We start from the raw sequence: 11,685 nt of genomic DNA on the forward strand, positions 1-11,685 counted from the left end.
AGTGGGGGAGTGTCACTATATGTGACAGATGCGTAGACTCAAATATAAGAAGCAGGTAGCCTGACAAAATCAGCAGGGACACTGGATGACTGAGATGTTAACGGAGCACTCAAGGAAAACAAGACCATCGCAGAGAAGCTAAATGAATTCTTTGCATTGGTTTTCACTGCAGAGGGTGTGAAGGAGATTCTCACACCTGAGCCATTCTTTTAGGTGACAATTCTCAGGAATCAGAGTGGTAGCCATGTTAGTCTGTATTAGGGGGAAAAAAACAAAAATAAAAAACCCCCGAGAAGTAATTGATTGGTCTTGTTACAGTTGGTATGGCAACACCCATTTTTTCATGTTCTCTGTGTATATATATCTTCCTACTGTATTTCCCACTGCATGCATCCGATGAAGTGGGTTTTCGCCCATGAAAGCTTATGCCCAAATAATTTTGTTCATCTCTAAGGTGCCACAAGTGCTCATATTTTTTTAATTCTGAGGAACTGCTCCAGACTGAGGTGTCAATAGAGGAGATTTTGGAACAAACTGATACATTTAACAGTATTAAGTCACCAGGACCAGATGATATTCACCCAATGCTTCTGGAGAAAATCAAATATGAAATAGCAGAACTGCTAACTGTGGTATGTAACCTATTGTTTAAATCAGCCTCTGTACCGGTGGCAACTAATGTAATGTCAATTTTGTAAAAAGGCTCCAGAAGCAATCCTGGCAAATACAGGGTTCTCATCTGTATGCTGTATCCATTCTTTGAGTTATACTTCGATTGTAAGCTCTTCATGACAGGGACGATCCCTCTGTTATGTGTTAATACAGTGCAGTCAGATCCAATATTGGGTTCACTACATATTACCACCATACAAACAAACAAACAAAAACATTAGAAAGTGTAGCATGGTAAACAACTTGGTACTGACAAGGATATTTTTTCCATGTCTAGCTTATATTGTATAATTCCCTACAAAAAATTAGGTGAAGTAATCCTTTCAAGGACAGGTCTGTAGTAAGCAACTGTTTCTTAAGAAGGTGTTTTGTTTCTTTTCTTGGAATGCTTTAATTTTGAATCCCTCAGTTCAGATTAGTGGGTCATTTTCAAGATCTCTACAAGTTATAAACAGTACAAAAATGTTAATTATATTTTTGCAGGGATGCTCTGAGACAGATAGAAGACCTCAGTACTTTTTCAAAAACTTCTGGGAGAGAAGAAACAATAAGTCTTTTCAATAATTCTCAAAGTTGAGGAGTTAAATTTTACATACTGTTAAAGTAAATGAATAAACCAGCACAGTCTAGTTTGATAACACTTTTCTGTGGAATAATCATAACCCACAGAATGCTTTGGAATCACGTGCATTAAGGAAAAACTTACAGAATGAGGATGGAGCCATGATAATCAGGATCAGAGAAGTGTTCCAAGTGTAAGGAGTCTTAAAGAAGGCAGCCTAGGCACTCAAGCAGGATAAAGTAGTAAAGAAAATCTACATTTTTTGCAGAGTGAAATCATAGAAAGAAACATGAGGAGAAAAGGTGGCGGGGAGGGGGGGGGGGGCAGGCTGTGTAGGCCTCTGAAGGGAAGGACCAGGAATTTGACTGATGCTAAACAGATAAGTGATTTGAAGAATTGCTGGAGATAAAGTAGCAAGTCAGGGAATTGTTTATATGGCAGTATTTTGGACAGACTGAAGGACAGCGAGGTGGGTGTCCACAAAGCCATCCATATATATAATGATGCTATAAGTAACACTTTAAAAAAATACAGAGTTAGCAAGTATAGCAGCTTGCACTTTGCCTGAGATATTTCAAATGTGGAAGATGCATAAACAAAAAAATCCATTAAAAAAATCACTCAAAGCACCTTAAATATACATAGCATTATGAAGTCAGATTTCTTGCCCCATAAGAGAAAAAACTGTAAAGATGCTATAAAGATATTAAAATGTTGTAGGATGATTAAAGATAGCATTGTACAGTCCACATAAAATCAGAACAGGTCTCTGTGGTTATATTTCATATAAATCCACACTTGAAAAACCAACTAATCCAGTCTGTAAAGATGATGAAATACAGACAGCATCAATATAAATCACAGTACCCTATCTCTGAACTGTTTACTAATACCAACAAGCACCACCATAGAACGCTCTACAAACACCAAATCCTCACAACACCCTTCTGAGGTACGATCTCAAATTTACAGATCCGGAAAAAGATAAAAGTGACTTGCGCAATGCTACACAGCAAGTCAACAGAACAGCCAAGACTGGAATTCAGGAGTGCCTATCTCCCAAATCCAAGTTCAGTTTACTAGACTGTGTTGCCTCACTTCCCTGCATTGTCACTCAGGATATCGATTATAGATTTCAAAGATTGTAGATGAGCCTGTATTTTCTAACCCTCAGGTCATTCTTATCATTAAGAGATTCATGTAAGATCTTACCCAGAGAAATGTACCCATTTTAGCTCAGGGCACCAAGAATATGGTTTAATTTAACAGTAACAGTCTTTACATTGGTAAGTCATGTGAACTCTTTTGACTTACATGCTTACAATGTTTTCCTCTTACTCCTTTTCCTGATTAGACTTCTCTAAGCCTGGTGACCCCCACGCCAAAACTCTGCTCTACTTTTAACCACTTTTAAATACAACATCTGTGTGTAAATCCTGTCCCATTGTAATTAAGAACCCAACAGTCAAAGGATTTTCACTGCTATAAGCTTCCTACCATTCAAAAATATTAGAATAGTTTATTCAAATGTACACAAGCATCTCAAGAGATGTACTTTGATACTTTATTGATATCAATATTTCCAAATTCTTGAAGAAAAATTCATATTAAGAAGTTAAAAAAGCTGTTTTACTGACACTCCTTTTAAATGTTTCATCATAATCTGTGTTTTAAAATAATCAATGGTAAGAACATTTTACGCTCGAGAGATAAAACTGCATATGTGCATTATTTTTTAAAAAAAATATTAAACTGAGGCAAAACCTTTCCATTCAAGCATATCCTCCTCTTTTCTGGATAACCATCATCCATCCCTCCCAGGAACCAGGGAAGTCATGATTTTCATTGCAGCATCTGGCTCCTTGGCAGCTTTATAGGCAGCTGTGTTGGCAATTTTGGAAATACTTGCAAGTTTGTCCGTTAGGCTTTGGAGGGCCATCTAATTTTCCCAAAGCTGTTTTGCTGCTCTACTGAGTCATTCACTGCCACATTTTTGGGTACGAGTCCAATGGACCCATGCAGGTTCCATGATACGCACACACCCTCTGAAGCTGTTAAAAATTATGCTATGGATCCTTTTACAGCACACAGAAACTTGTTCATGATTCTTCTGTTAAAGCCACCCACATTCTGACCCATCACCTGCACACTAATGTTGCAAGTATATTTTGCGCAAATTAAATTAACAGTTTCTCTGGCAACCTTCCAACCAACATAGATATAGATGCACAATTAAATATAGTCATTGTGTGTCTAAGACTCCTCCACCCTGTGAAAGATGCCAGGAATGTGTCTTTTTGCTGAGGATACACGAACTCGTTAATACAAGCCATGTCCTGGGTGCTAGACACAAGATAAATGGTTAAGAGGGAGCCTCATTATACCTGAAGAGAGCTTCTGAGCCAGCCAACCTTCAAAACACCCTGTGCATTCACACAAACACAACCCACAGCAGGAGGCTATCACAGGAGAAGGGACTCCAGATCTTAACAAGATCATTAATTCAACAGGACCTAGCATAGATCCACCTTCAGACTCTTTTCCGGGGGCTTCGCTGGGCTGAGTGGGAAGGCTGTGACTGCCAGCTAAGCTCTCACAGGAGAGTTAATACCGCATTGCTGCTGAAGCTGCTCATTTTCTCAAGCAATAACATCCAAAAAGCAGCCCCAGAGAGTCTCTTGGAGACCCGGCTGGCTTCTCTGCAGAGAGGAGCAGCAGCTCCGCAGTGTCCATCCCCGCTGGGGAGAAGGAAGGTTCATCAGAGCTCGGGGTGGGACCCGCAAGCGCAGCCAAGCGCTGGCGGAGTTTGCAAATCAGGGGGAAACAGTGGCTGCAGAGGGGAAAGCAGCTGAGAGCCACCCACGCACTCCCCCCCGCTCAGCCCGCCAGGGCTGCAGCGCGTCTGGCTGGGCTCTACACGGGGCTCGGCTGGTCCCCCGGGGGTAGGACGAGGCTCGGTTAGTTCCGCGCGGGCGGGACGGGGCGAGAGTCCCCCCACGGGCGGGACGGGACCCGGCTGGTCAGTACCAGGCTCCGCCCGGGGCCGCAGGCGGAACTGCCTGGGGTCCCCGTCTCCTCGCGGGGGACGCTCCCGCCCAGGCTGTTACCTGTCCCCGTTGCCGGGGGCTCTGCCGCGGAGGCGCCGCCTCTTCTCCTACCCCCGGCCACGTCCCCGGACTCCAGCTCGCATCCCGCGGCGGCCAGGAGCAGCCCCAGCAGCAGGACCAGGACCGGGACCGGGGCTCCCGCTGCCCCCGGCCGCCTCCCCGCGGCGCCGCTCGGGACCCGGACCCCGCTCATCGGTGCCGCTGCCGCAGCGACCGCAACCGGCTCCGCTGTGCCGCTTCCACCCCCGCCCGGCTCCGGCAGCCGAGCCGCGCTCCGCCCGCCCCCTGCGCCCCACGCTGCCTCCCGCCGCCGCCGGCTTCCGGGGCTCCGCGCCTGCGCGGCCAGACGTCACCGCGCAAACGAGCCTGGTGACTCCTCGGGGAAAGAGGCGCGGGCGAGGGGGGCGGAGCTGAGGGGGGCGCGGGCGGGGTAGCCCAAGGGGCGGGGCGGGGCGGGCTAGGCAGAGCAGGCTGGGCGCGCGGCGGGGAGGCTGTGGGGCCGTGCCGGAGTCCGGGCCCGCCCCTGCCATGAGAGACGCAGGGGAAGCGGGGCTGCCCCAGCCGCGGGCCAGGAAGCGGGGGAGGGGAAGGAAGAGGGAGACGGGCGGGTGGCTCCAGGAGAGCAGGGAGCCCGCCGCAGAGAGGCGCGGGGGCGGAGAGGGAAACAACAAGGCACGAGCCAGGCAGCTGCAGGATGCAGGAGGGTCCTGCCGAAGGCAGCAGTGGGACGGAGAAACGGGGAGGGGGAGAGGAAACGGTAACTGATCACTTTCCTCCGTGCTCAGTTTGTAATGAAAAGGGTGCCGGGGCTCTTGCAAAAAGAAGAGGAGGACTTGGGGCACCTTAGAGACTAACCAATTTATTTGAGCATGCGTATCCGATGAAGTGAGCTGTAGCTCACGAAAGCTTGTGCTCAAATTAATTGGTTAGTCTCTAAGGTGCCACAAGTCCTCCTTTTTGCGACTACAGACTAACACGGCTGCTACTCTGAAACCTATTCTTCAATCAGGGACAACCGTCAGTAAATCCTAGGTGCGTTAACGGAGCAGCAGATCCACCCACAAATGTCACATTTTAAAAAAAAAAACCTACCTTCTCCCACAGTTTCCTTGTAAATACCATGAAATTATAAAACTAAATAACTTGTCCCCATGGCCGTCATAAATAGCTAATAAGATCCTCCTCTTGCTGTACTTAACTACTTGCTCCTTCCTCCTACTCTGCAGCATTTGTGGAAGAGTACATCTGGCTAAACCTTTATGTGCTCTCCCCACAGAGCAGTAAATGGAATGAAATTGCTACTTAGTAGTATTTACAAAAAAAATTGAGCTACACAATCAAGCTTATGTTAAATTAATTCCCTGAGGGTTTTAAAATGTACATAAGTTTAGCAACTTTTCACTGAGGAAGGAGCATAAAAGCAGAGCTTTCTATTCCGAGAAAGAGGAATTGGGACATATATTTTACAAAAAAGAAAATGTTGGAAGTCATGTATGTACAGACTATTTTAAATCAATAGAGCTAAATGGTATTTGAAGCCTTGTCACATAAACGCTAATATATAAAACAAAATTGAGCCCTCAACAGGTCCAGGACTTACTGTAGTAATAGCATGAGCCTGTAATGCTTGAGCAAAAGGACTAACTCCCCTAGACAAAAGCAGTACCAGACACATTCTTCATGTGGACCAGCCAATAGATAGAGATAAAACCAGACATTCTCCTAGTGTAGGTTAGGACTACACCATGCTCAGTGCTGTACAAACAGATAAGCCAGTGGGGAACCCAAACTTAAGGCCCTTCACTCCAACTGAAGTAACAGAGTAGAAAACCAGGACCTCTAAAGACCAGGCCTATGGTCCCTGCTGTATAGAGTTTATATTCTAATTTCAGGCAAAGATAGAATAGTTCATACACATAGCATAGCAGAGAATAGTGCAACGTGAAGCCATATAGATGGGGGAAATATATTCCAAGTATATTTACACACAAAAATATAGGTTTTAAAAACAGTAAATCCTTTGAGGAGGCTGTGCAGGGGAAAGGAAGGTTACTTACCTGTATCAGAGGTTCTTTGAGATAGACTCTGCATATTACCAGTTGTGGGGTGCTCCCACTGGTGCAGCCTGAAAGGTAAAATTTACTAACAGTAGTCATTGGAGTGTCCACATGCCTCCTTTGGCCTTCCCCTCACTGAACTCTGGATGTTCTAGGGCAAGTGTTTAAAAGGAGCGTAGTGCTCCACTACCACAGTTTCTTCCCCTCTAACCCCAACCATTTGGTAAGTAGGACAGCAAGGTAATGAGGAAAGGTGGACATGACGTGTGAATATACAGATCCATCTCAAAGGACCTCAGTTATAGGTCAGTAAGATTCATTTCTTCCTTTGAGAGTCCTTTGCATATTCACATTCATGGGATAGATTAATAAGCAGTATTCTGACCCAGGATGGTGAGACCCAGAGTTCTAGTTAAGGAGTGCAGAACTGCCTTGCCAAATTTTGCATCTGAGCTAGATTCTGAGTCTAAAGAATAATATTAAGGAAAAGTGCGAACAGAACTCCAGGTTGCTACTCTATATATTTCTACCAGAGGAATATGTCTACAGAAAACCATAAAAGTTGCCTTTGATCTAGCTGAATGAGTTCTGTTGCCTGGTGGAGTGGATAATCCCTACAATTTATAAAATTCATAAATACTTAATCTAACCCATCTAGAGAGTCTGTACAGAAATCCCTTTTCCTTTTTTTTTTCTTTTTTTATCCACGAGCCATAAACAGCCTTGAAGATTGTCTAAAGAGGACTGAAAAGTTTACCTTTCATTGCATTTTGTCCACCACATTAATGACCTTAACACTTGTTGTGGAATTAATTTTTTTTTTCATGCTGTCTAAACCTGGTATGTAATTCTTTGCTAACCAGTACAGAAGGTCTCATCTGAAGACAAGCAAAAGGAGTCATTGCTGTGGATGACGCCAGCAGACCCAGCAATCAAAGGAAGAAAAGAATTAACTGTCTTGGTAAGTGGTTCAGGAGATATACACATCTGTTTGTTTTGATATATCTCGTCTGGGAGAAAAGCTCTCTCCACAGTTGAATCCAATATGGCTTTTATAAAAAGAATCCTTTGAGTGAGTTTAGACAGGACTTTTCCCAATATATCTGTACTCCCAGACTGACAAATGGTGAACGTATTTGACTTACATGTACTGAGATATCTTCCCTGGACAACATTTTTATTAGACAGTCCTCTAGGTGCAGGATACATATGTTCTTAGCTATGCTGCTACAACACACAGGCATTTTGTAAACTTCCTGAGTGCTGTACACAACTCAAAAAGGAAGACATTGTACTGAAAATGGTCCTGTTCAACAATGAAATGCAGGTACCTCCAAGGACATGACCTTACAGAAAAGTGGACATATTCATCGTTGAGGTCCAGAGGTACACACCACTCCTGGAGAGAAAGAGAAGGTATTACAGAAGTTAGAGACAACATGCAGAAGCATAATTTCTTTATATAAGGCCATGTCTACACTACCACTTATGTTGGCAAAACTTACATCACTCAGGAATGTATGTGGAAAAACACACACCCCTGAGTGACATCAATTTTGCTGGCGTAAGTGGCCATGTTCACAGTGCTATGTTGGTGGAAGAGCTTCTCCCACCAACATCGCTGCCTCCGCTTATTGGGGATGGTCTAATTATGTCAATGGGAGAGCTCTCTCCCATCGGCATAGAGTAGCTACACAAGCGATCTTACAGTGGCGCAGCTGCATCAGTACATCTGTGCTGCTGTAAACTATCTAGTCTAGATAAAGCCTATGCGTTCAATCTCTTTAAATCCGAAATAAAGCAAAGGCCCATTTCTTTTTTGGGGAGTAGAAAACAAGAAGTAAAACCCATTCCCTCTGCAATCTCATGGAACTACCTCTGTGGCACCCAGCTGTAGCAGAGATTGAACCTCCTTTTTTAAACAAATCAAGACGACTTTGATCTCTGCCCAGATATGAAACTGGTGGTTGTTAGGGGAAAAGGTTTGAATTAAATTGTGAAACCACATGAAATAACTTCTAAAATGCATCTATCCAATGTTATTAACTCCCATTGATAATCAAAATGGGACTACTGGTACCCAAACTGTGGATAAGTAATGTCCAAGCAGACTGGCTTGAAGCTCTGTGTCAAAGTGGATGTCTTGGAGGAACCATAGAAGATGAACATGAAACTTTCCCTTTAATATTGCAAGGTTTAAATTTCTTCCTCACTTGTAGTTGGTGTTGTGGGGTATAATGAGAGTGGAAATGATATGACTTTTTCTAATAATTGTAATGAAGTGAAGGACACGAAGGAGGTGGGATTACATTTGATATTTATGTAATGGAGTCGAATAAGGCCTCTTCCCTGTATTAAAGAAACCTAAAGAGCTTAAATTTTTCATTTTCTCCAGTATTTCATCAGTCTGACCACTAAACGGACTATCTCCTTCAAATGGAACGTCCACAATCCTCATTTTTATTTTGCAAGGGAGTCCCACTGATCTTAACCATGCATGTCTCCTTAATGACAGCCAAAGCTACTGATCTTGCTGAAGTATCTGAGGAGTCAAAAGATGCTCTCAGTTGTTGCTTAGCAACATTCAGTCCTTCAGCCAAAACAGCATTGCATAATTTTTTTGTGTTTCGCTGGAAGAGCATTAAGAAAAAGAGGACATATTGCTCTAGAGATGGTATTTGTACCTAGCCATGATATCTTCATAGTTGGAAATGTGCATGTATTATGTAGCTGAAGAAAATATTTGTCTTCTTAATTCATCTACCTTCTTCCCTTCTTTATTGATGCAGTAGAGTGATTTCGGGCATCTTTTGATTTGACAAGTGCCACTTCAACCACCAACTAATTAGGAGGCAGATGAGTATGAAATGTAACCATTCCTTCTTGATGGAAATGATGTAATTTGTCTGTCTTCTTAGACAGAGGCTGAGTGGTTAAGGCAGTCTTCCAGACTGGTTGAGACAGCAAAGGCAACCCCCTCTAATAATGGAAGTGTGTCTCATTATCTAGCCTCTGCCCCCAAAATGTAAAAGACTACAGGATGTTCAATATTTTCATTGATGATCTGGAGGATGGCGTGGATTGCACCCTCAGCAAGTTTGCAGATGACACTCAACTGGGAGGAGTGGTAGCTACGCTGGAGGATAGGGATAGGATACAGAGGGACCTAGACACATTAGAGGTTTGGGCCAAAAGAAATCTGATGAGGTTCAACAAGGACAAGTGTAGAGTCCTGCATTCAGGAAGGAAGAATCCCATACACTGCTACAGACTAGGGACCGAATGACAAGGCAGCAGTTCTACGGAAAAGGACCTAGGAGTTATGGTGGACGAGAAGCTGGATATGAGTCAACAGTGTGCCCTTGTTGCCAAGAAGGCTAATGGCATTTTGGGCTGTACAAGTAGGAGCATTGCCAGCAGACTGAGGGACGTGGTCATTCCCCACTATTGGGCATTGGTGAGGCCTCATCTGGAGTACTGTGTCCAGTTTGGGGCCCCACACTAGAAGAAGATGTGGAAAAATTGGAAAGAGTCCAGCGGAGGGCAAAAAAATGATTAGGGGACTGCAACACATGACTTATGAGGAGAGGCTGAAGGAATTGGGATTGTTTAGTCTGCAGAAGAGAAGAATGAGGGGGGATTTGATAGCTGCTTTCAACTACCTGAAAGGGGGTTCTAAAGAGAATAGATCTAGACTGTTCTCAGTGGTACCAGATGATAGAACAATGAGTAATGGTCTCAAGTTGCAGTGGGGAAGGTTTAGGTTGGATATTAGGAAAAACTTTTTCACTAGGAGGGTGGTGAAGCACCGGAATGCGTTACCTCGGGAGGTGGTGGAATCTCCTTCCTTACATGTTTTTAAGGTCAGGCTTGACAAAGCCCTGGCTGGGATGATTTAGTTGGGGATTAGGTCCTGCTTTGAGCTGGGGGTTGGAATAGATGACCTCCTAAGGTCCCTTCCAACCCTGATATTCTATGATTCTATGATTTCTCTACAAAAACAGAAGGAATATCTAACATCTTTGACACTTGGGATACTAACTCATGAAAGGCTAGAGCATCATCCGATGTGTTATATTCCCCACATTTTCGTCTGGAGAACAAACATTCCTTAACTCTGAATCAGACTCTGCCAGTTCCAGTCCCTCCTCATAAAATAATATTTCATCTGTTTCCACAGGTGACTTGTTCTGAGTAAGCAGCATTGCCTGGACATTATCCATTGGATCTGACAAATGAATGTCCTCCTGATGCTGTCTTTCTGAAGGTCTGTCTTCATACATAGATTCTTCCTGATAAGGTGCCAAAAATGGGCAGTGAGACCACCTCACCTTGAGGAGGTATGTGCCACCCAAGCCAAAACCCCACTGATGGATCCTGCTGGAAATATCTCTGTGCCTGTGGATCCAGCAGGCTGCACTGAACTGATTGTAATATTTTTTTGTGTTAGTTCTGTTATGTGATCTGCCTCTCTCTTTTGGCCCCAATACATGTATTGCTCAGATGGGACCAGAGACAATAATGTCCTTGAAAAGGAGAGCAGAGAGTTCTTCTCTGGGTATCCCGAAGTGGTCTTAGGAAGAGGCAGCAGTAGAGATCTCCTGAACCTTTTCTGTTTTTTACTGACTCTTAGAGAAGCAATCAGCCTCACTGTGTAGTAACACACATGACTTGTCTTGAGATGCAGTACCTAGCTCAACTGTCAGCAGAACCATAGACCAATCCACCTAATGAACTATTGCTTTAACAGTAAAACTATGTGGTGCCGTGCTAGTTAATAAACCCTCATCAGTTCTCTTATTTGGATGCTTGGATCTCACTCTCAGGACAGGCTCCTCCAGAGTTGATACTGTCAGATCCAGAGAGGGACGACTCCCAACTCTGCGCTGTGAGCTTGAGTCGGAGCCTGACTCCACAATGAGATTCTGTCCCTGTAAATCCTTTTCTCTTGGACTGGCTCTTTGTAATGAGGCCAACACTGAGGAGGGCTGCAATTTTTTTCTCAGAACCACAACCAAAGTCTTTCTGAAAGGGACAGCTGTGGGAACAGAGTCTGTCACTGATCCAAACCTGGTCTTCTTTTTCTGATCTTCAACTTTCTTGGATCCTGTGCCTCACACAGAAGCTGAATCTCACTTCTTTCTAGGTGAACTGGTTGGAGCTGAAGCCGGTCTCTAAGAACCAGCTACCACTGTCAGCACTTCAGGCAATTTTATTATAGGTAGACTGTTTTGTCTCTTTCTTTGTCCTTGTGGTAAATGGTTGAGCAGATCAGCCATTTAGAGGG

At 44.1% G+C, this 11,685-nt stretch overlaps 1 protein-coding gene across 1 annotated transcript in view; it reads right to left on the bottom strand.

Moving 5' to 3' along the window:
• STIM2 (stromal interaction molecule 2) overlaps positions 1-4,599 on the bottom strand; it is a 143,742-nt gene extending 139,143 nt beyond the window's left edge. The window contains exon 1 of the mRNA XM_073342331.1: positions 4,342-4,599. Within this exon, the coding sequence (XP_073198432.1) occupies positions 4,342-4,534 (193 nt within the window). The 5' untranslated portion in view covers positions 4,535-4,599. The remainder of the gene's footprint in view (positions 1-4,341) is intronic.
• Positions 4,600-11,685: the final 7,086 nt, after the last annotated feature.

The sequence above is a fragment of the Lepidochelys kempii genome, chromosome 4 (assembly GCF_965140265.1).
Source record: "Lepidochelys kempii isolate rLepKem1 chromosome 4, rLepKem1.hap2, whole genome shotgun sequence".
In the NCBI taxonomy this organism is placed as follows: Eukaryota; Metazoa; Chordata; order Testudines; family Cheloniidae; genus Lepidochelys; species Lepidochelys kempii.